Source organism: Ciconia boyciana, chromosome 6 (genome assembly GCF_034638445.1).
Source record: "Ciconia boyciana chromosome 6, ASM3463844v1, whole genome shotgun sequence".
NCBI lineage: Eukaryota > Metazoa > Chordata > Aves > Ciconiiformes > Ciconiidae > Ciconia > Ciconia boyciana.
In genome coordinates this window covers 67,588,462-67,613,368 of record NC_132939.1, presented here as the reverse complement: position 1 = coordinate 67,613,368, position 24,907 = coordinate 67,588,462, and the positions used below count along the sequence as shown (strand labels likewise).

The 24,907-nt window shown below is 44.5% G+C and overlaps 1 protein-coding gene and 1 long non-coding RNA gene across 8 annotated transcripts; one reads left to right on the top strand and one right to left on the bottom strand.

The window, feature by feature from the left end:
• The first annotated feature begins 41 nt into the window (after nt 1-41).
• SOCS4 (suppressor of cytokine signaling 4) lies at nt 42-11,272 on the top strand. Of its 6 annotated transcripts, XM_072866056.1 has the most exons (4): nt 42-362; nt 580-746; nt 6,125-6,207; nt 6,657-11,272. In XM_072866056.1, the coding sequence occupies exon 4, from the start codon at nt 6,758-6,760 to the stop codon at nt 8,066-8,068; it is 1,311 nt and encodes a 436-aa protein (XP_072722157.1). In that variant the 5' UTR covers nt 42-362; nt 580-746; nt 6,125-6,207; nt 6,657-6,757; the 3' UTR covers nt 8,069-11,272. The 6 variants fall into 6 exon arrangements, with proteins under 6 accessions (XP_072722157.1, XP_072722161.1, XP_072722156.1 ...); XM_072866060.1 differs by lacking the exon at nt 580-746; XM_072866055.1 differs by lacking the exon at nt 6,125-6,207.
• Nucleotides 7,861-24,860, bottom strand: LOC140653697 (uncharacterized). Of its 2 annotated transcripts, XR_012043189.1 has the most exons (5): nt 24,455-24,860; nt 21,880-21,975; nt 11,258-11,689; nt 8,878-8,967; nt 7,861-7,999 (listed from the first exon to the last, which is right to left on the bottom strand). It is a non-coding gene; the product is annotated as an uncharacterized lncRNA (long non-coding RNA). The 2 variants fall into 2 exon arrangements; XR_012043190.1 differs by lacking the exons at nt 7,861-7,999; nt 8,878-8,967; nt 11,258-11,689 and adding an exon at nt 13,409-21,738.
• Between the last annotated feature and the right edge of the window lie 47 nt (nt 24,861-24,907).

Sequence of the window (24,907 nt, the reverse complement as noted above, 5' to 3'; positions counted from 1 at the left end):
CGAGGGCCGGGCCTGCCCCGTCAGAGCCCGGGGAGGGGCTGCGCGCAGGCGGGGCTGGGGCCGGCCCCGGCCGGCCGGGAGAGCGAGGATGGCGGCGGCAGGCGCGGCCGGCGCCGCCTCACAGCCGCTCCGCTCCGGCGGGTGAGGGGACCGGGGGTTGCCACCGCCTCACCCCGGCTGCCGCCGTGCTCCCCGCCGCCTGCGAGAGCCCGCACACCGGCGGCCTTCCTCCTCCTCCTGCCGTCACCCCTGCGCCTCGCCCGCCGCGGGTCAGGCCGCCCTACCCGGCTGAGGGAGCGACTTGGGCGGCGAGCGGCTTCCCCGGGGAGGGCAGCGCGATCGGCCGCTCCCTCCGGACGGTCGTAAGTTGGGGCCGGGAGGAGCCGGGCCGGCGGGTGACGGCTGAGGCGGTGTCAGCCGGGGTCTGCGCCCCTGTCAGCGGGGTGGGCTCGGTCCTCGGTGGGTGTTCACTTTTCCTGTGAAAACCTGTGTGTGGGTGCATGCCCGATGCGTATATCTTAATGTATAGAGTGCGGATATATTTACTGTATGTACTGATGTATATCTATTTAATGGCAGTCCCTCAAGAGGCACAGGAATGGCAAGGAAACCCCAAAGGAGGGGCAGTGCCCTTCACCCCCCTGCTTATCCAAAATCCCCATTACAGCCAAGCGTTGCGGAGGGGCTGGGGAGTGCTCTCGCCTGAGTAAAGGCTGCAGGATCAAACCCATTTGGAGATCGTTATGGTAATTACGGAATTACTCTGTAATTATAGCCATCCCAATGCATGTGCTAGATGTAGTTGACAGCGGTTGTAGTTAGGCAGGTAGCGATTGCACTGCAGAAATCATTAAGCTTTCGTGTGCCGAAAAATAGGAAGAAAGCGTCGTGGTTTATTTCTTGAAGGGCAAAAAATGTTTGAGCTCGACATACCTGAAATAAGGAGAAAAAAATCGGAGTTATCTGTTTTCCCTTTATGTAGCTTTAATGATCTGGCCCAGTTTATTCCTGCTTCTAAGAAAAATTGCTTCCAGGCAAAACCCTTTTATCTTCAGTTTTGCGCTGCAGTGGAGTTATCAGTGGTTGGGGTGAGCAGAGTGATTTATTTATGTTGGAAATGTGGTTGGGCTCTCTATAACAGTCACATTGTCGGTACTTTCATGAATGAGTAAGTGACAGGATTACAAAGCAGGCACACTTCTTTTAAAAAAAAAAATATGCCCACATTTCATTATTAAACCTTGTGGAAGCTGTGTAGAGACATGTTTTCCATGGGTGTATCCTGACGTATTTCAGTAAATCGTGATTTCTGGTGAGGATAACGTGTTCTAGCAAACTGTTTCTAGCTGAACCGCTTATCAGATGAGTAGGAAGACCAAGCTATTCTTACAGCAGCCTTATTGCAAGCCGCTGCCTGGGACAGAGACAAATGCACATCAACTGTATTTATTTTTCTTTATTATTTTAATTTGCAGAAACTCTCATACAAACCGCACCTAAAATATTTTACAATATAAAATCCATTTTAAGTTCAGGTCTCTGTAACAACTAAATTCATTGTCTGGAGGTGCTACCTGCTGGGATAACTCTTTGAACAGCATGGAAAAACTGGGGGGAGGTTTTTTTGGGGGGTGGGAGGGATCCCATGGTCACTTGGCCGAGGGACTGCAGGCCCAGTGGCTTTGTCACATCCGAAGTGGCACGGCATCAAATGCAAGGTTATTCTTTAAATCCGGTTGGGAACTCAACCTGCTGCTGACTTGATTAATAGGTGTAAGTGGCTGCGAGCAGAGCGGCAGGGCGGGAGCCGGGAATTGTGCTACTCCCCTGTTCGGTTTCTGGGTGGAGCACGAAGTGTTGGTCATGGACCGTAAAGCTTTTTACTGATTTAGTGCTGCTGCGGTCTGCCAAGCGCTGCGTGCGTCTCTCCTTCAGCACATGAGCAGAGTTTCCTTAAAGCAGTAGGTAGGAGCAGCCCTCACCTTTGGCACCTGCTTCCAGATCACTTCTACCTCCTGGGTGTGAATAAAATAGCCCCAGTGTTGGGATTAGGTGGGCATGGCCATGTGCCCCCCCCCTAGTTTTGGGGGTATACAGACCCAAGATAAATCAAGGGTATTTCCAAGTAAGAAGTATTGTAGGTTACCATTGGTATCCTTAGTCATTTTCTTTTGTGTGTGTGTGATTATTGCTTTAATTTGCTGGATAGGCCTCTGGAGTCTAGCTTAGGTATTTTTGGACAGTATCATAAGTCAAAATAAACATAGTCAAAACTGAAGAAAAATAAGTTAAGACAGAGGAATTGAGATTTAATGTTATCCTTAATAGGTTGGGCTTTTTTCCAAAATAAGTCAATAACAGCTCAACTTCAGTTGGAAGGTCAGGTTTTAAAATGCAGTCTTGCAGCCAAAATCTAATTGGGCGAAATTAATGAAAACAGCATGTGACCAGCGAGAATTTTTTTAAATAATTTTTATGTAAGTTGAAAGAAAAAAGAAAAAGTACTCCAATTTATTATGGCTTGCTCTTTTCTCTCAGGATTTTATCAGCTCTAGAAGAATATCAACTTCTGTAACAATTCCAAAATTTAGTTATTGTTCTTTGTGTGAGTGTCTTTTTCTTGTTTAATTAAAGGCATAATACAGCAACGCTTTGGCTTTTGTGCACTTGGAGAGAAAACTTTGGAAGTATTTCCTTCACTAGAAGGGTCGTGCAGTGTGAGAGCACCAAAGAGGTGGTGGGATCTCCATCCTCAGAGATTTTCAGAACGTGGCTGGGCAGTGCCGTGGCTCCCCAGAGCCCATGCTGGCAGCGGTCCCGCTCCGAGCGGGAGGGTGGGCTGGAGACCCCCCACCATCTGCTTCTTCGTTATACCAAAAGGGAAGCAGCTTGATGAAGAGGACTTGGGGGTACTGGGCTGGAGGCAAGGGTCCAGTGGCTCAGGACATAAATATGTAGTTAAAGCAATTCAGTATTTATTGAATAAATAAAAAAACATCTGTCTACACTATGGTTTTGATTCTCCTATTGGAGTTATTGGGTATTTGCCGCCAATTTAATTAGACACATGGTGAGGCTGTAACTGTCTTATCGCAGTTGCTGATTGCAGCCCACCTCTGGCTAGGAGGTAATATTGTTATTGCCTCCGAATAGCAACTAGAGCTATTTGGAGCCCAGATAGCCTTCAAGCCCAAACTAAAAGCTACTGCTTTTAGTTTGGGCTTGAAGTGTTAGTGTTGAGGCATCAGCGCTTGAAAGAAAAAGCATCTTGTGCAGCCGTCTGTGCCCCCCCTCCGCAGCCTGGCGGGAGATGTGCCTCTGAAGGAGGGAGCTGTGCACATTATAAAAACAACAAAAAAACCCACCCAGCTCTCTGCCTGTCCTCAGGGTCTGTAAACTGTGACCGTGTTGGATAACCTTGAACTACAGGCTGGATCCCGTGGCCCCAAGTGAACTCTGCTTATCCCTGCTCGTTGCTTTATCTTTGCCGTTTGCTTAGGCAGAAGAGTTTCAAGCATAAGGGTATTGTCAAATCTGCCTGCTTCTGAGACGCCTAAGGTATCCCCGCATAGAAGGCGGCTTTTGTAGGCAGGAGACTAATTATATCTACCAAAAGGATCTCAGAACTGATGCCTGTAAGCTGCACAGTGCTGGACTCTTCCATTTAACCTTGCCCTGTAGGGAAAAGTACACTCTGTGTTCCCGCTCTTTTATCCTTGCCCTCCTCTCCTGCTCTTTCAGTTGCGCTCCAGCCATTAATGGATGTACGGTACACGGCATTTCCCTTGGACGTTTGCAGCACAAGGAATAGCTGGTTTTGGTGGATAGCCTTAAGTGGTAATACAGCACTGAATGCCTCGCTGCCCTTTATGCCTTTTTCTTTCCAATGCCCAAATTGGTTTTGGTCCCCATTTTATTGGCGGGGCTGTGAATCACAGATTTGGAAAGGTATGAAGGCGTGACCCCTTATTGTAATGCCAAACGGTGGGATTTGGGCACCTAAATACACCGTGGCCGGCGTGTGCTTCAGAAGGCAGCTTGCCTGTGAGCATGCGGACATTTGTAGCAGATTTGGAAACCAAGGTTTTGTTTCCCGGGTCTCAAGCTGACCACTGAACCATTCTTTACTCTTCCTTCGCAAGGTCAAATTCCAACCTGGCTTTAGTAGGATGACATCCCTTTTTCTTCATTTATTCCATGCTCTTTTCACGGGTCTAGTGTTATGTCTGATTAGCAATTACTGCTCTGACGTGGCAGAATTGGCGCCTCGGTTCCAGCAGCCTTCAAACCCCAGGGAAAAAGGCATCTGTGTTGCTGGCTAATGGTGCATGTCTTACAGCATCACGTGCCACTTCTCCAGGGTAAGTTCCAGGGTTCAGGTACCACTAATGATTCGCGATAGAAGAAAGGTACAAAGTAGAAGGTGGCTTTACGGTTAAATACAACAACCACCCAGAAATGACAGAAGACATGGAGCTTTTTTCAGTTGCGAGGCTGAAGTTACGAGATAACAGGCCTTTTCAGCGCTTCTGGGTTTTGTACGTTTTGCAGTTTTAATTAAAATCCCATATTCTGCATATTCTTATTCCTTATATGGGCTAGATGAGCAGAATGAGATAATTGAAGGTTTTGAAAGTAATTGCGAACTGTTGTATCCTAATTTTTGAGTACTTTACTTTGCAACCTCAGTGATATCTCTGTCCAATTAAAAATCCCATATATAGAGAGTTAATGTACTTTACCACAGGATGAATCTAGAATAACTTTTTGTCTTCAGTTACTTCAGATCATCACCAGGGTAAATGAGATTGCTTTTTTCCCCTCTTTTTTAATTCTGGAGAAAATTCAGTGCTCCACTCTGGTTGTTTCTGGATGAAAAAGATCGATGTCACAAAAGCAGTCAATGAATCTTGGTCTAAATAAAGGTGTTTCAGGTCTCATATACAAATGTTGCTTTTCTCCTATCTGCATTGCATCCTGCAATGTTTCCACTGAAAAGCAGTTTGCAAAATCCTGAGAGAAGAAAAAGAAAACTTTCTTTTAATCTCTGTTTTGTAATTGCTGGAATATGGACCCCGTTCTGTGATTCCACTTGGTACCAGTGAGGGACTATTCATCTAGATTGCTCTAATGCCAGTTTTTGTCAACATATTTGCAATATTTAACCCATCTTACCCTCATTCTACATTTCTGCATCTCCTCCCTTTCCCTCCTTTTTCCTTTCCCCCACAGCTCTCAGGTTTGTGGGTTGTAAATAAGGAATGCAATGTCAAAAATTCCGGGGTGAAAGTTACATCTGGGATGCATTTGGCCGACAGATTGCACGTAAGCCTTTTGGCACGGCAGTCTTATTCTTTTACTGAAAGCAGAGGCTAGAACTCAGCCTGCACAGCCCCAGGGGACCGCAGAGAGGTTGTGTCATGCTGGCTAATCCTGATGATGAGAATGGATTGAATGGAGAGAGGAAGTGGATGCCCTTTTCTTTTCCTGCTTAGTATTTACCATGTCAATTAGTTAAAAAAAAAAAAAAAAAAAAACACCAAACCCCCCCCCCCAACACAACAAAAAAACCACAGCCAAAAAAACCCAGTGGAATAGAGGAGCTGTACATCGGTTTGGTGTAACAGCATCATGGTACGTGATGGGAAATGTTTCTACATTCTGCCATGCCTTGGGAGAGTATAGCAGGCATAACATATTGTTATCTATGTACTTTGAAAAAATTCTGCTCTACTTTCAACTGAGTAATCAAAAGAGGATTTTTTTTTCCTTTTCAAAGTGCAACATTCAAAAGGAAACCTCTTATCTATTTGAGAATTCAATACACTTTTGGAAACAAAAGAGAATGAAATCAGCAACCATAGGTCTCAGAGCAATGCTGATTTTAATAATGTAAACTTTCATCTCTAATGAGTAATAAGCAGTTCCATCTTTCATGGCCTTTTAAAATTGCTTTTAGTGAGGGACTGGATTTGTTTTAATCCTTTTCAGTATGTAAAGCCCCAGATATTTCAGTCCCTTAGGGGCCTGGTATTTTCTAGCTCCGATTGAAAAGGCAGAGGAAAACAGCTTTCAAAAATCGACGGAATCTGTGACTGATATAACTTAATTTTTTTTTATCCAGAAAGTGACCCAGAAGTGTCAGTTAAGAAAAAGATCTCTGGCATCCCACCCTGTGGATTAGTAGCAAACAGGCATATCATCTAGGTACAGTAGCTCTTTGTACTCTGACCTAGTTGTTTCTGTTCTGGCTTGTTCCTTCTTGAAAGCTTATTTGGAAGAGATGCAGAATTTGCTCAATAAACAGCTAAAGCAGTATCACCTACCACGTGAAGTGCTTCCCTTTAAAATGGACCCGAGCACAATAGGATTGCCAACACCTAAAACTGTCTGCTCTGCTGCGTAGTCAGAATGGATACTCTAAAAGCACCTAAGATGGTTTGTTCTGGAGGATGCTTTTCCCAAGGAAGGGTTAAGAGAGCCTTGTCTGGGATCAGGCCGGTATTTGTGGGGAGTACTAGTGAATTCAGCTTGATCATATTATTTTTTTACACGGTTAGCAATTAATTGTCACTGTTGTCCTGTATATACCTGCATTGGTCTGGTGTTGTGTGCATACATAACTGTTAACTTAGCTGCGTTTTCCTTTTCCTTAGGTACTTCCAGAAAGTGCCTCAAGGAAGCTTCCTTATGTAGAAAAACCCTACAAGAAAAACACAGTGCACTTTCTGGCAACTTGTGAAGCAAAGCTGTCAAAATGGCAGAAAATAAGGACAGTAATATCAAAAACGCAGATGTGAGACCCAAAAGCAGCCGGAGCAGAAGCGCGGACAGAAAGGATGGTTACGTCTGGAGTGGAAAGAAGCTCTCCTGGTCTAAAAAGAGTGAGCATTGTTCTGACGCCGAAACGGCAAGCGCTGCGGGAAGATCAGGGACTAATTTAAGGAGCCAGGAGAGGAAGTATAGCTGCTCATCTATCGAGCTGGATCTAGACCATTCGTGCGGTCACAGGTTTTTAGGCCGGTCCCTCAAACAGAAGCTGCAAGATGCTGTGGGTCAGTGCTTTCCCATAAAGAATTGTAGCAGTCGGCACACCTCAGGACTGCCATCAAAAAGAAAAATTCATATCAGTGAGTTAATGCTAGATAAGTGTCCTTTCCCTCCGCGCTCAGAGCTAGCTTTTCGGTGGCACTTGATCAAAAGACATACAGCCCCTATAAGTCCAAAAGCGGAAGACTGGATAATTGCTGATTTATCCCAGCATGAGGAAAGGGAGGATCAGCTGCGAGACGATGAGATTGCCAACGGGGGAACGGACTCTCCCTCCCAGTCCTGCGACTTTACTGACAGCGGTTCCTCTAGGGGTGATTCGAGGTCTGAGTTGGTTACAGGTAAGGTGGTAAGGAGCAGTAAAGAGGAGAGCGACATGGACTCCGACGATGAAGTTATAACACCATGCACAAGTTCTAGAAAAAGAAACAAGCCCAAATGGGAAACGGATGATGAGCTGCTACGGATGGAAACACCTCCGAAATACCATACACAGATTGATTATGTCCACTGCCTAGTCCCAGACCTCCTCCAGATCAATAACAATCCCTGCTACTGGGGAGTCATGGATAAATACGCAGCTGAGGCGCTGCTAGAAGGAAAGCCAGAGGGAACATTTTTGTTACGAGATTCTGCCCAAGAAGACTATTTGTTTTCTGTGAGCTTCAGGCGCTACAGTCGTTCCCTCCACGCCCGGATAGAGCAGTGGAATCACAACTTCAGCTTTGATGCCCACGATCCTTGTGTCTTCCATTCTCCTGACATCACGGGACTCCTAGAGCACTACAAAGATCCAAGTTCCTGTATGTTCTTTGAACCGCTTTTATCCACTCCGCTGAACAGGACTTTTCCTTTTTCTCTTCAACATATATGTAGAACAGTTATTTGCAACTGTACAACTTACGATGGTATTGACGCACTTCCCATTCCTCCATCGGTGAAGCTGTACCTGAAGGAATATCATTATAAGTCGAAAGTTAGAGTACTCAGGATTGATGTGCCAGAGCAGCAAAGCTAGAAAATATTTTAATGAAAGAATGAAATTGTCTCTAATCAGACAAATAGTATGTTCAGTCTTTCCTCCTTCTAGGGTTTTTTTTCAATAGCAATTTTTTTTTTCTTTTTCTGCAGATTATTTACCACCCAAACTAGCCTCTGTCTAAGGCTTTTTTATCCAAATGTATTTTGAGTCTTCCCAGCTCTTTTTTAGAAATGATATTAGTTGTGGGCTTTTGGTACTGTTCCCAAACTAGAGTTTTATGGAATTTCAGGTAGGCTTTCTGGTGTTTCTATAGATGGGTAGTCTTTAGGTCTAAAAAACCCTAAAAATCAGTTTTGAACTTGATCTGTCTTTTATATTGTAATTTACATATGTTGCTGACATGTTTGAAATAATGCACTGTTAACTAAAGGTTGACTCATCTGTGTTTTCTGCATTTCTTTTAAAATGAGGGCTCTAGCCTCTGTGTGCGTGTATGTATGTCTGTCCATATCTAATACAGTAAATTCATCAGTCTGTTTCTAACATGACTATTCCTAGCAAAATGAAGTTTGAAAGAGGATATGATCTTTCTATAAATACATCAGGGGACTAAACACCAGGGAGGGGAAAAACAATTCAAGTTAAGGACAACACTCAGCACAGGAACAAACACGTATAAACTGGTCGTGAAAAGATTTTGGTTGGAAAAAGAGGAAGGCTTGTAATCGTCAGAGCAGCAGGGTTCTGGAACAGCTTTTCATTTTGTGTAACAGCGGTAAAAAGCAAACTACTCATAAACTGGGGTTTGATCAGTGTCTGGAAGGGATAATGATATAGGTACTTACGATAAATGGGGCTTGGACATGGTAACTCTCTTTCTATGTCACTATTTCATTATATGAAATACCCAGTTTTCACTGTAGGAGCTGCTGCTTCTGAAATGATAAAGCATGGGGTGGGAGGGTGAGAAGGAAGATATTTCCTTAAAAATCTGCATATTAAACTCTCTCATCTAGCATGGTTGATCCTGAGATGATAATGAGTAACTTTCTTACTTCATTAGTAGGAGGGTTGTTTTTTTAATAAGTATAATTTAAAAAAAAAAAACTCTGCAGGTTTTTCTTGCGATGTGAAGCATTTGGCCGAATGGCCTCCTGCCAAATTCCACGTACAGGAAAACCATGCATGGATAATGCTCCTAAAAGCATTACTTACATTACATGGATAGGCAGATCTGCTGCTGAATTATTGGTGAAATCCCAATGAGACTCAGCGGATCTGGGTTCAGGCAAGAAACTCTATTGCTTTCCAGGCTGGCCTCGGGGCACAGCTCCAGAAGTTCTGTTGTCTTTGCTTGTATCTGCTTTACCTCCTCTCGCAAAACTGGGCCCAGAACTACTCTGCCAAAAGTATGTGAGCTGATGTAATTGTAACTACAACAACCGCACTGTTTCCTCTCCTTTGATCGCAGGGAGTGTTTGTATCCTCTTGAAATGCTTTTGAAACTGAGACCCCAAGCCTGCACATTACAAATGTGTTTAATTCCATGCATGCAAAAGATCTTATCGAAAATCAGCAATTACCCGTGTGCGTGAGGTTACGTATGTGTGCAGGCTAGGAGCGGCAGAGCACAGTGCTGTAGAGCCTCACTCCCAGATTGTAGACTAAGACTAAGCAATATTTCTATTTGAATCTTTTAATTTCACCTTGCACAGAAGCCTACGGATTTGTGGATGTCAAATCCGTCCTGCAAGCTGGGTACTCGGGAGTTACCAAGGAAGCTTTGCCATGCAACTCCACTGGGGACCTGCTATCCTGCCCTTGCCCCCCACCCTCTCCGAACAGAGAATACCCTCTCCACTAAACTGCTGTCACTGTGATGATGTAAACAGATTTCCAGGGACATCTGCTTAGAGACCAGCCCGTTTGTTTTCACTGTGTTTTAAATAGGTTTTGAACCAAAGTCCCCAGGGAGAAAATGCTAACGCATCAATCTATCGCATTGCACATGGAGGAATAGGCTGCAGGACAAACTCTCAGCTGCTATAAATCAGCATGGCTTTATTGATACGCTTATAACAGCTTATACCAGCTGAGATTCTCCCTCCTCCATACGCAAATGATAATTGTATGACTGATGTCAGAAAAATTACCCTTTTTTTCTGTAATCTTTTCCTTGTGCTGCTTCCATCCAACTGGCATTGCCTTCTGCATAAACTGCATACATTTTATCAAGGACAGCTTCATACTACAAAATCTCTTTTTCCCTCTACCTATCACTGCCGTTTTCCAAATACAAAGTGAGTGAGCGGCAGGGATCATCTTTGCTCTGCTCTTTTACGCTGTGCCTGTTGTGGTGGAGCGGTGACCTGTGACTTGCGTGGCTGCAGTACGAAGTAATAGTACCCGGTTCAAAATCTGACTTCACAGAGTGACGTCAGAGATATTTGCACTCTGCTTGGTTAAAATTCTCTTTCAGAAACTCTTAATTGGGGCAAAAAGCTCATAATTTTAGGTAGAGATGAGTAGTATTATTACTTTTATCACAAGACCACAAAAAAGATTTTGACCAAGTCGTGCTTGCTTTGGAAGTTTGCGAAGGCCACTGTCCCTTCCAAAATCAGAAAAGATTTTGTCCCTTCAAAATGAAAGGCCATGGAGGAACCTTTTTTGGGGTATAGTTCCCCAACGTGCTGTGTTTTCAGTGTCATTCTGTATGCAGCCTACATTGTTTTGACATTTGTGAGGCATCACTTACCCCAAAAATGTCTTGAGCACTCCAATTTTAGGAGACCTATATAATATAGCAGTTGGGGGAAGAAGGTGCGGCACATAAAAATAGTGCCTTTGGACTGTGGGCCAGTTAATTGCATTTAGTTAGAGAAATCATATGTAGAAAATATTGATGAATGGGTTTTTGTGGAAGTTCACGCTATTTTTTCTTGTTTTATTTGTCCAGATCTTTCATACCTGTGTGGCATTTGTACCTAATGACAGTGAGTTGTGTATACATGTGCAGTCTGTGAGAGAAAGATCCATTTCATTAAGTATACATTTTTTTATGAAACATGAGAACTCAAAAGGTCTGTTTTGCTTAAATCCATGTACCCATTTTTCTCTTTTTTTCTTTTTAATAAGCCTTGTAGAAATTAACTGGTTTTACAATATGCCAAGAACTGTCATCCTAAAGTTTCCCCCCCCCGCTGCTGTCATTAACAGCCTTACCAGTGCTGCTCACTCCAAGAATACTTTATAACACCTTGCGTCTGAAGTATGATCCAAGGATAACCAAGTCTTGAAGTTCAGTGTTGAAGCCCTCTAAAAAATTAACCTCAGAAACAGGGTAAGAACTTCCATTTTCTAAGCCCAAGCTCTTGCAAGACAGAGATCCCAAGTTCTTCAGGATGAAGATGAAATGTGGAACAAGGAAAGGTACGGAGATGTGTGGAAAAACACGTGCTCAGGACTACGCAGCAGGTCAGTGGCCGAGCGAGGACATAATCCAGAGGTGACCCTGGCCACAGCCCCCCTGTTTTGGGGCACCCAGCCAGTTTTGCATCGGGAATTGTGTCTGCGTGACGTGGTTTGTATTGTTCTGAAGGCGTTTCCATAGGAGGATAGTAGAAACACAGCGTGTTGAATCAGTGTGAACAGCTTCTGGTAAGAAAAAAGATCTGATTTTGATAAATTATTTTGATAAAAGGGGGGGTGGGGGGGAAGGTCAGGTTCTTGATGTGCGCTGGGCAGACTACATATACAAACTATTTTTACAGGATGGTTTAAAAAAAATTAAACACTATTTCCATTAATTATGTTCTCTGTAGTTTGCTTTTGCCTGAAGTGACTTTTTGCAGCTCTGTAGTAATGTCAGTTGTTGGCCCAGGGCCGTCAATACAGAGCAACTTCAACTCCATTGATGGAATCATTGATGGATTTGGGGTAGTTTGTGTGTCCGATAATTGGGAGTACGCATTTCTTCTCGATTTTCCTGTTCTCAGCACTTGTCTTGATGAAATCCAGGGCACACTTGGAACCGGATATGTATATCTGTAGTAGCATATCCAACTTTAAAAAAATAAACTAGTGATCGTAATTGAAATGCTTTCCTTTTAAAGATGCCGGTGTGTTTCCAATATAAAGAAGAAATCCTTGTGTGATGCAGTCATACATGGCCTTACTGTAAAATTGACATGCTCTTAAATAATTAAAAAGGGGGATACTTTAATTTTGAAAAAGGATGCTGGAGGAAGGAGGTTAAAGGAAGCTTTTAGTCAGCTCTAAGGTTAGATTTATTGATCTAGTGATCAATCCCTTTCTCTTTCCTGAATTTAAAGCTAATGGGAGACTGCGGTCAGAGATGAGTGGCTTTTAGTTAAGGTTTTTGACTCTTATAAATAATACAACAAATGTCCTAATAAGTAATAAGAAATAAGATACTTGCTCATTCTTTTTAAATAGAACAAATGTGGCAAACAAGACTCAGCTGTAATTTTTCAAGTCGTTTATTAGACAAATTGCTCTTCTCTACTTCTTTTACAAGAGAGACATAAACCATTATATTATTTATTCATGAATCATAGCCATTAAGATGATAAATCAAATTATCAGCTTCCTGTCTCTCTTCGGTTTTAATCATTTTTTATAGTTCATGCAATATAAAGACAGCTTCCTTCCTATGAAACAAGAGACCTTCAGAGACCTTTTTATTGTAAACGTACATTTCCTTCCCATTTTTAAGTATATCCTAGTGATTTTCTCTGTCAATTTTATCTGCAATAAAAATCCAATAAGGAACTTGTACATTGATTCAATATAGCAAAGTTAGCTATGAAGTAAGTGATTTTGGTTAACCTCTGAAATAACGTAGTACTGGAAAAGGCAGTTAAAGGATTTTTTCTGCCACCCCTAAATGTGCGTGGTAGTATCATTCATTTAATAGAGAGAAATCTCGACACAAGCTCATGTACTGGTAGCAGGACCTTTTTCAAAAGGTTTAGTATGAGCTCTGCAGTAGTTTGACTTTTTTAATACATTGACGCTTACTCTTTCTGCTATATTCGCACAGCCATATGTCCTTGCCTCTTCCCATAAGGTGGGAGAGCTAAGGTTACTCTGAGCTGAAAGCATTTCACGCATCCTTTCCTCGCTTGCTGTCCGTCTGCATCTGTCTGGTTCAGCATCTAAAGCAGTCGTAGGACGAGCTGCACGTGACGTGGTGGTGTGGGTGGAGAAGTTGTCCATTCAGAAAGAAATGCACATTGATTTCCATTCCAAACAGCGGCAGCTAACTGGTTTTAAACTTGATCGTCCTTGTTAAATACTACTCTCAGGAAGCACTGATGAGGTCAGAGTTAGCGAGGATGGAAGACCTGCATCATGAGAAATACTCATCTGTGCTACAGTGTAAAAATCAATACTTGTTTACTCAACTCTATGAATAATAGAGTTTTGAACGTAAATATATAATTTATGCATCTAAAATCTATAGCATGGGGCTGACGTGAGTTGCAAGAACTTCCCTCTTCCCTACATCCATTTTAAAAATCCCCTGGGTGTCTGAGTGATACGTTATCTGGCCAAAATGCGTCCTCAGCCCACCGTCCCCACAGGCAGGTCGTTACGAACACCTTCCTGCGGGGATCCTTGCAGGGTTAGAAGAGACTGCCAAGCGCCCCAAGGATGTCCTTGCGTGGGTACTCCAGTTATTTTATTGCTGGGGAGAATCCCTTGAACGGCGTGTGTTTGGGATGGGTCAGAGGGATGTCTGGATCAGAGAGCATAGCTCCCGTGGTGGCTGCAGCATAATTAAAAGTCGTAGCAGGCTCATTAGCCCATTAAGGATGTCTGGCCACTATAGAGGGCCTCGGCTTTTAGAGTCTCTCTGCTAAAGCTGGCCCTTGTGAATACGGGTCCCTCTTCCCCCACCAGTGCAGAGATATGAGGACAACCATCTTGCGAGATACCAGATGACTGCCTTGCAGGGCAGCTGCCATGCAGGCAGCAGCATCTCCACATTCCCACCGTGGTGGTGATGCCTTTTTGCAAAGAGCATGCCCTGTAAAATCCAAAAACGTTTGTCTCCCAGTCTTCTTCGTTATGCTCGTGGCTCTTGCACATCAAAATGGTGCAGCAGGAAAAACACTGGGCTCATGTTATGTACTGTAATCCAACAGCACAAAGCTGGAAAGTACCAACTTAAGAAAGATTTGAATCCAGCTTCGAGGTAGGAGGCCCAGTTGGCTATCTGGGAGCTCTTCCATCTTATTTTCCTTTTTAATTCTTTGGGGGGAGAAAAAATCTTAGTTATTTCTTAAGTCTCCTGTTGAGCCACTAGCTAAGAGCATCTCTGAGCTTGTCTCAGTTGAACAGGTTCCTTGCCAGACCTTTTTTTTTAATGCACATCAGTTGGAATAGACTACAGTCCATCGCTTGTACTAACGTGGGGGGTTTTGTTTAAGGAAAAGGCTGGGTTTGTCCTTCGTAGCAGTTACGTGATTGTATTTCTAGGTCAGGTCTTTATGTGTAGTCACATGAAGTTTCAATTTGGACAAAACAGCCAGTAAGGGTCTTGATGCTTGATGCTGTTATGATTAGAAAGTTGTCTAATCAAATTTTGTTTCCAATTAAAAAAATTGGATTAGCTCTCAGACTGAGACCTTTGCCGTTATTTTTAGTCTACAACTAATGAACCCCTGAAAATAGAGTGTATAATGAAAATACGGAGATTGGTTCTGCTGGGATGGTTGGGAAAATACATTAGCAGATCAGAAAGGGTAATAAATCTTCTGTCACAACCTTCCTCATTAAACTAGATAATATGAAATTGCCTCTAGTGTATTAAACAGTTCATTATTTTGTAGGGGAGCAACACACAAGACAAAAGAGTAGTGTTCTTTTAATTGATATCCAAAGCCTGAAAAAAAAGATCAAGCAAATTTAGTCAAGAAAAATCAGTCTGAGCGCTGGCTGTGTTGCTATACAACTTGTGCGGAGCCATCTAAAACGTCACGTCCTCCGAGGACATGAGGAGGAAAGGTCTCTAGAAAATACTGGGGGAGAGAGGGGCAGGGGGAAGAGAATAGCTCTATTAAATCTGACACAGTGCTTTTCTCCACCAGCAGAGTTGCAAAATTAGATAATTTCAGGTTTGTGGATATTTTTTCTGATCGTTTTAGCACATTAGAAATTAACAGCCCCCAAAACTTTATTTATTTACTTTATCAGCACCGTAGTGTTATTCCAGAGGCATCTAATGCTTCAAACAGGCAAAGGGTGCTGTCAGCCTGAGGGAAGAGTGTCTGCAGGAGCACGAAGCATAACCCGAGTGGGAAATTGCAGCAAGAAAGGGGAATTTGGGGTGACAGCTGAACCGAGGAAGGAAGCCAGTGCCGGGGTGCAATAGAGACTTTTCTTTGTGTGGTCAGCTATGACCTCTCATCAGTAGGAATGGGAAATCTCCACCCTGGTGTTTTTGGCAAGGAGTATCTCTGTGTGATCTTCAGCCTCCTGAGAAATTCCTCATTTTTCAGGACACCTTTGACCGGCAAGCTGGAGGCTGAGGGCAAGCTGAAGGCTTTTCTTGACTGTCTCTTTACAGCTAAAATGCTGGCATTAGACTAGAAGATGCCTGAGATCTCGCTGCTGCCAAGGTAGCACAGGGTTGGTGTGGGGGACATCCTGTCATTTTTATACTACTGTCATTTTTATATGCTCTGAGCCAACTTATATCTTGGTGTGATGCTGCTGGCTCTGGTATCCTTGTACACAAGGAATCTTGGTCCCAAGCCCGAAGAGAGGGCAAATGTGAAGGGGAAATTGGAGAATGTTTTATTGGGGAAGCTATATTCAAAGGTGTCACTGCATGGGAGGTTGTGAGTTTGAGCATGCCAGCCAGATAAGGCACTTGCCCTTTGTCTCTTTTACGTTGATTCACTAAGAACACACACATTTGTTAAGATAAGCCAAAAAAAAAACCATTCCCTGTTTGAACAAATGCCTCTTCTGGAGTCCTCCTGTCCTCCAAGTGAGTCAAAAAAAAATCGGCTCTGACCCCTTCCCAGCCAGCCTTTCTCACACATGAGCAATGCTTGGTTTCTGCAGGCTATTGCCTCCTGACAGGATCTTCTGCTACCACAGGTACGATCTGTTGGTACAAATTACCTGAGTGGGCGGCAGATTCTTGGCTAGACAAAAGACTAGCCAAGGAATAAAAGGATCCTTTCTTTCACATGTGCCAGGGGGATGCACTGAATACTTTGATATTGTTCTTCATTTAATAGCAAAAGCGCAAGTAAATAATCCCTTGCTTTTTATCTGATGCGCTCCTTTACTGTGATTCCAGGCAGACAGGATTATTGAGGGGGAAGGGAAGGGGAGGACGGAGAAGACCTAAGGGAAGGAAGGGGAGGCAGGGCAACTGGGGAACCGGAGTTGCCTCTTTCCAAGGGCTTCCCAAGCCAAGCGTTGTGCCCCTGCTCTTGAATCTCCTGTCCTTCTTCCCCCAGGTTGCTCTTAACTGCTTTGGTACCCACACACTGTAATCAAATAGCACTCCCTAAAGCATGTTTTGGAACCCCAATTGTCAAATGTTTGGCCACGTTAGGGTACGAATTATTCCAGATAAATTCGCTCAATGCTTTATGAGCTAAAAATGGCACATTTGTTATCACAAAAATAACATATGGCATTAGGAAATGAAATGTCATGTTGTAGCAGCTGAAATCACAAGTGTGGCTTATTCACCTTAACCTGAAATGCATGGTGGTAGGAAGTAAAGCAAAGAGGTGTACACCTCCGTCCACCTCACGTTGGCTGGAGTACTGTCATGAGCATCCAAAACTCTTTCTTTCACTGCCTCTGCCAGCTTCGGCTTCATCGTATTTGTACTCTAATACAAGACTCTTACGCTGACTTATCGAGTTTTATATAGAAGCAGAACATGTGAATGGCCATGCCAGGCCGGGCCAAAAGTCCATCTAGCTGAGTGCCCCATCCCCAACAGTGGCCACAAGTGAAGGCTCAAGGCAGAGTAGTGGCCAGCCCAATTCAGCAGTGGGTTCTTTACTGGTCTCAAAATCAAAAGAAGCATTGCTAGTAGTGAAAATGTCAAGAAGTTATTTTGAATGAGGCTCTAAATGGCTGTATGCTGGTGTTTTCACAGTCTAAATCCAATAGCGTGTCTTCATTTCTAACAGTAGGGAGATTCATTGCAAACAACTGACTGCAAATCAGTGAATGAATGAGAGTAGATCGCCACAAAAGTACACTTAATTCATTTGCCAATTACAGTTCATTTTTAATTACGAAAATACACTTTAGCAGGCATGTAATATATACTTTGGGTAAAAGAAAAGTAATTTCTAGCAGTAGCAGACCTAACTACAGTTCTGGCTATTAAATCCTTGCTGAGAGGGAAAGAGTCCACTCATTTTTTACTGCACTTCAGCATAATCATTTCAGAGTCTGATCCTGCAATCCGTGCTACCTACTTGTTCCTTAGAAACCATTTGTGTGATTAGGAGCTATTCATAAGTTTAAATAGCATTGCACTTGTTGTTTTTACCTCCTGTTACTTCATTAAACCTGCAGTTCAAATAGTGGAGCTGGGGGAAGGTCTCCTGTTTGGGGAGTTGGCTCTTTCTGCTATTTTGGCAGCACATCTTGTTGTTTTCCCAAGAATGTGTTTAGCTAAAGTCGCGCTGAGGAAGGAGTGTGACATGGTCCAGAACGAGACTGGTTTTCTCAGGTCACCAACCAGCCTGGACCCCGTGACGCTGGGCTGAAATATTACCGAGGAAGTGTTATTCCTCTTTGTTGTTTGTATTGCAACAGTAGCTCGATACCACTACCCTCAAAACTAAAGCAAGGAGATGCTCCATCTCCTGAAGAATTTCAAGTCCAAGCATAAAATGGGAAGCAAAATACGAATGTAGGAGAGGTGGTGGAGGGGAGTGGGCTCTGCAGCAGTGGTACTAACCAAGTCCGGGGCAGCAGTCATGGGATGGGGAGTCAAAGGACAGGAATTTCCCGGAGGAGGAGAAGAACGAGCTCCTGCCAAGCCGAGCAAAGGCAACGGGGGACCTGGGAAAGCAGGCAGCGGCAGCGGGGAGCGGAGTTTGCTGGAGGCAGTTTTTAAGTGCCCATTCTGCTCAACTGCCTCCAGCACAGCCCTGGGGAGCACGAAATAACAAGGCCATTATGTCCTCAGATCCCTGTGATATTGTCGGAGCGGAGCCCAGCATGTTTTGCAATGTACTTTATCACAATAGCCAGTTCCTTTTCTTTCTAATTAGGATGCATTCACCCCGGGCGGGGGAAGCTTACAGTGAGGCTTTGAGATCTGTTTCTTCAGACAATATTGCAAACTTTTACGGGGAGGAGTAGCGCTTGCCCCCAGGCAGGGAGAACTGAGATAACACAGAATGCTCACTCATACAGCCCGGAGCTAGAAGATTCTGGTCTCGCAGGCAGGAGAGCAGCCCGGCTGCTGGGGAGACGCGGGATAAAGTTCGGATGTAGGACTTCCATGAAAAAAAGCCAGTGCCAGATGAACATTTTTTTGCCCTGCTTCAATGGGAACTCCCCAGGGTAAATCTGCACAAAGCCCAACCTGTCACCCAAACTCAGCTAGGCTGAGACCTTCTCATCTCCAACCTCATACAAAAAGCCCCGGAATCAATGAGCAAGCTTTGAAATGAACTTTGGATCAGGCTCATCTGAAACCTTCCGTGATCTCACTTCCAATTTCTCACTGAAATGTCTGTAATTCTCCCCAGGGAAACTTTCTAGTATTTAAACAGCTCCTACCCTGCATAATTTCTTCCTGTTTTCATAGGAGAGAAGAGGAACTGAGAACATTATGCTAAATGCCTCAAGAGTCCAAAGAATAAAGATTTTTCATGGAATTTTCTGAATTTATTATCATTGCTAGGGATGTGGCTGGAAACAACCCCAAGGTTAAAAAGTTCAAATGTTTTGTTTTCTCTCCTTTTTTTAATGACTCTTGCTGGAAATGATCCCAACTTCAGTTAATTCCAGCCACATTTGCACTTTAAAGAAGCTCTGTCAGACAGATATTAAAAAATATTTAAGTCTCAGCTATTTATAGGACTCCTTCATACTTGGGTGACTATTGACTTGACAAATCCATTTGACCTAAAATACAACTAAGAAATGTATTTGCGGGATGTTTATTAGTTCAGAAGAATTCTTTCCCGGGCTAATCTGTTTTCCGGCTGTACTCTTCCAGCAGGCTGATGGAAAAATAAGACCCAAAGAAGGAAGCGGATTCTTAACAGTGGTCATGAAAACAGCTTTATTCTCGGGGCATTTTTGCATGGCATTAGCAACTAAAAGGCACCACTTCAGCATGGCACTTCAGCTATTTGCTGAATCAGGGCCGGAAAGCTGAAGAGAAGGAGCAGGAATGACACGGGTGTCATTCCCACAGATTTTCTCAGAGTATTAAATGACTATTGGCTGATGTGACAAGGTTTTACTGTATTAAAGTTGCAGTGGATGAAATTCGTGCTCTTTTGATGGAGTAGCCCAAAACTGATACGGCAATTGCAGCCATCAAGTCCCTGCCTGGAGCAGGGAGGGTAAAGGCAAGACACGAAACCTTAGTCCTGGAATGGACTAAACTCCCTCAGCTGCACCAGGTACCTGGTAAATGTCCATCCCGGTTCAGCATAGAAATGTTGGGGGAAAATACCCCCACCCTGAGAGATTACTAAAACTACTGAAATTAATAGGTGAACATCAGCTTGGTCTTCATCTGGAGGATTTCTGGTCAGATGGCCAGCTTCTGTTCAGCTGCTATGAACCTCCTAGACGTGTGACTAAAACAAGGGCCCCCTGGCGCCAGGCTCTCCACCAAACCTCACGCAAGCAGAAGAGGCAGCTCAGCCCATGCTGCCACGCACCCCTGGATCAGTACTGGACGTAATGCTTTCCACACAATGTTTTATACCGAATATTCATGTAAATAATTCATCACACACCCTTCAAAAGCACCTTTGTCATATCGGTGACTTACAGATCCTTCATGAGCTCAAATGATCCTTACGTGCATCATCCCCTGAATTACTACAAGCCATTTGACTGTAAATGTGTTCTTTGGCACCCATCAGCGGATCATTGACCTTAGCAGTATGGCTACGCCATCAATATTCATCTGAAGTAGAGACATGAGCAACTTGGTATCGAACAATTAATTTCACATATAGAAATGCATATGTCAGTGGCTGTGCAAAAGGGGAGATCTCGGAGGGTTTGCAGAGGAAGCGTGGCGTGCCAGGCAGAGAGAAGTGCCTGAGCACAGAAGCATCTCTCGATGAACAAACCGATCCCAACTGCTTCGCACAGAAAGATAAAACGAGGCACAAAGAAATGGCCACAAATGGCATGATGGGGAAGTTATGAAAAATGGAGTGATTGAGATTTAGCAATCTGGGCACGTTCTTCCCGCTGGGAGCTGCTCACACGATCACAGAGATAAGCAGCAGGCATGAACGATACCTTCATACAGCACCGGCCTTGCCTTCGGTGGGTCTCCAGCCGTTGACGCTGCAGATGTAACCCCAGGCTGCCGATTGCTAGGGGCTCGAAGGCTTTGCGGGGGGCGGATCATCCCGTTTCTTGTCTTGTCTCCTTTTCTGAAGTATTTGGTGTTGCCCACGGTCACGTGGAACTCGAGGCCAGCTGGACCTTTGGTCTGTCCCGCTATGGCTATTCTTAAGTTTCTCCACTAGGGATGTGTGTGTGTGCCTGTGGGTTTATATCCGTTAGAGAACCTGGGCTACAGGAAAAATGAACTCTGCCCTCGTTGCCAGGCCAAAGCCTCCACAAGAGAGCTACTCCTCACCTCTTTCTCCCTCTCCAAAAAGAGAGCTTCATTTACAATTGCAAAATAAGAGCAAAATAAAATAAGGGGTCCTTTTATTTGCTTTTCAAGCTTTTGAAAAAAGACATTTTCCAGCTTGTCTCCACAGCAGTGAGCACCTGAATACATGATCCTTCAGAGAGCGAACGGCCATAATTTCATATTGTCATCTGCCTGTCAGAGCCGTGGCTGTAAGCCAAACAGCAAATGTCACAAAAGTCATGGAGAGGCTGTGAAGATTGTAACACCGCACCGGGAACCACAGTTTGGGACTGGGCGCGCAGAGGAAGGGGGAAGGGGAGGACCGAAAGGGGACTGATAAAGGTTTGGATCCCTCGGGGGACCCGTGGTTCTCTTCTTGGGGATGGGGAGAAGGTGGGCACCTCTCTGAGAGGACAGATGATGAGGTGGGTTTCATTGGTGTCACACAGAGAGGAATTTTCTACTTCTTATTCACTGAAGAACACGAGAAAGTGAAAAGAGCTCTGTCTTCTGCTGCCAGACATAATCACTAGCTCCAAAATCTGAAAACTTGCGCAGTAGCTTGACACGTGATCAAGGCTCTACATCTCCACTGCTGTGGAAAGAAAAGTACCTGAAGAATTAACTCCTTGTCACAGAAAAGCCGTGTGTTAGTACCTAAGTGACTGTCAAAGTGTCTTTAATGACCGTTTGCCTGCTCCTAAGTTCACAACAAGCAGAGAGCTGTGCTTCCTTTCCAGTTCAATCCAGTTTATCTCATCTCCTCAGTAGGGTGCATTTGCCATCCCAATGCACTTTGAACCAGTTTCATGATTTTATCTTCATGGCAACAAGCCTCTGCCTTGAGAAAGAGCACTTATTAACTAGAGACAGTGTCATTTTCAAAGTGATTTATTTTATGAGGGTTTTGAAATAAATGATCAGTCAAATATTGGCCATAGGGGAAAAGCATATAAAAGCTTACCACATGCATTGAACTCACCATCTGGAATCCTTTAAAATCTAGCTTCAGGGTGGCTCAGCTAATTCTTCAGAGCGCACGATGTTCACAGCACACAGTGAAGCATGAATATAAAAGCTGAGTGACATAGCCCAGTAAGAATCAACACTGTAACTGAAGCTTAGTATCTTCTATCTCCCTGTTCTAGCCCATCATGAGAGACTGGCATTTTCTTAAGTAAAACTGATGTTACATTCCCTAATTTTAATCTCGTTCAAAAAAATAAAAACTAATCCTTTTATTTTCTGGTTGGATAGAAAAGGGATGCCTCCACTGCGTCTCGGATTTCCTCCTTCGGACTAGCTGATGTGAAAGCAGGAGGTACAAAAAAGATACTGTTATTGTTCCTCTGAATTTATTGTTTGTGGCATGCACAGCCCTCTTGGGCGCGATAAAGTTTCCTGACTCTGATGCTTGTTACATTTCAAGATCTGTGTTATTGTCCCTGAAAAGTACTAAATCAGACTTGTTGGGAAGCCAGGAACTGAAATCCCATGATACATAATTGAGGATCCAACAGGAGAGATCCAAATGCCGACATTGCCCGTGCTCCCGCGTTCCCAGCAAAACCAAGGTCCATGCTACTGCTTATAGCATAGAATTTAAAACCCAATTTAAGTATTGTCTCTTAGCCTTTTCCCCAAAAATAAAGGCAATTATGCCCAATTTTGCCACTGAAAGACAAGAGACATGCTGACAAACTGGAGGGAGTTCAGAGGGGGGCCTCTGGCATGGTTGGGGGGCCAGAGCACACGACATATGAAGAGAGGCTGTGGAAATGTATTTTTGAGCTAGGAGAGAGGGGAGGAGGGATCTCACTGCAGTCTCCAGCCACCCAGAGCGTGGTTACAGAGCAGGGAGATGCTTCACAGAGTTATGTGACGGAAGGACAAGCAGCAACAGTCGCAAGCCGCAGCAAGGGAAAGTCTGACGAGATGCAAAGAATAACAGTAGTGTTCACAGTGACTGGGTATTTAGGGACTGGACTGAACGTCGGGGGAGGTTGTGCAATCTCCGTCTTTGGAGACACTCAAAACTCAGCCAGACAAGGTTTGAAGCTAGCCCTGTTTTGAGCCAGAGGTTAGACCAGAGCTTCTTTCCAACCCAAATATTTATATGATGTTGAAGAAAAAACAAAGTGTCCTGTACTTGTAACATACAGGCAACAGCACAGGCCCTGCAACGTGGACCTGTAATAAAGAACTGTCCTCACATTCTTATACCAAACAGCCTTTCTGAATAATTTAAATAATACCATCACAGGTCCTACAATGGAGGCATGAAAAATAATGCCTCTTACTAACTGGGAGCCAAATTTCTTTCACACAGCTTCCATTGTCTGCCTTAAGAGCTGCACACAAGCTCTAAATTTGCAATTTCATCCCAACTTTTTTTCCATTACATAATTTAGAGGGCAAAGTAATGTCTTCCAGTAGGATGTGGCCAGGGCTCGGTGCTAGGCCCCCCGAGTCCTATTCCTGGCACTAAGATGGATCAATTGCACACAAATTATGTAAAGTCTGCAGCTCTTTTTACAACCTTCAGCATATACGTACACACAGATGAAGAGCTACGTTTGCCTGAAGCAGGGAAAAGCTGTGTATACAAATAAATATTTGTACAAAAATTCATCATCCTTTCTGCTTCTGCAGAAAAATTTATTACACATCAGGAAATCCTAACGTAAGGTTGGCCGGTAAGATTATTGATTAAAACTGCTATCACAGTTTGCTATTTAAGGTGAGACATCATCACTGTCATCAGCTGCATGTGTGCTCATTAATTAAGGTTTCTAATGACCAAATTGCTCAGGAAGAAACGTCATGCTCTGGGGACTCCTGTTGTCACCGCTGGCAGTCCGGGACAAGGCAGCAACCGCCCATGGCAGGGCCCTTTTGAGTGTGGCAAAGCAATGGTGAGCTGAACTGTGGCGCCCGGCGCCCAGCTGGGAGGAAGATTGATTTCACTCTTATTTGGTCATTCCTCCCAGTGAGGCCACGCCAGAAGTGCTGTTTCTACACAAACTCCCAGCCATCGCTGTACTTGGAAAGGCACTTGCAAAACAACTGTGAAGTCAGCCTGAATTTTCCACGGCGTTTAATTAAATTCGGAGCGAACAGATTAAGCAAGTTATCACGCCATCATGGGACTGGGTCTGTAGCGAATACCCTTTCAGTTCAGGTAGTAATGACTTACATAAATAAATCAGTAAAAATATTGCGGTTTCATGCCTGTTGCAGCTACCGTAGTGCCTGGGGTCCGCTCCTGCTGACAATTTTTCCCAGGTGCTTCAGAAATGGCTGAATAATGACCTTGAAAAGTGCAAATAGATGCACGCTCGCAAGGGGAAGGGTACCAGCGCACGGGACGCGACCGTCAGCACACCTCGGCATCGCCCGCGTTTCTGCTGAGTTTAACGGAATTATCTGTATATGCAAACACTTGCAGGATTAGTGCCATAGCTCGGAGGGGCAGGGCAGGAAAATGGTGCTATGTATTTAGTCCTCCTTACCACGAGGGTCTGAGGATATGAAGGTACGCAGGGAGGGGTAGTTACCTCTTATGAGAAAACATGCCAAGCTTTCAGGTGCGCCGCCCATCCTTTAGGTCCGAAATGTGAGAACTGGGCCTTTTGGGTAACTCCAAGTAAAATCCGGGATTTTGTGCTAGCTGAGGGGAAACCCGGCAGCCAAGACGGCAAAGGGCTATGGATCACCCTCCCGCCGCTGAAAACACCCTTCGCTGGGCGCAGGAATGAACGTTGCCAAGTATTCCCGACTCTCGGCGCCCCGAGGCCGCTGCCGGGCCGGGGAGAACCGCCTGTCCCGCCGGGGACCCCGGGCCGCGGGAGGCGCCGGCCGGATCCTGTCAGCGCCGCAGCCGCCCCCCGGCGCGCGGGGGCGGGAAGGCGCCACGTGACCGCGAGGCCTGGCGGCGGCGGTAGAGAGGCCTAGGCCGCGCGGGGGGGGCGTGGGGGGCGTTGTCACGTGGCCCGCGGCGGTGTGGGCGG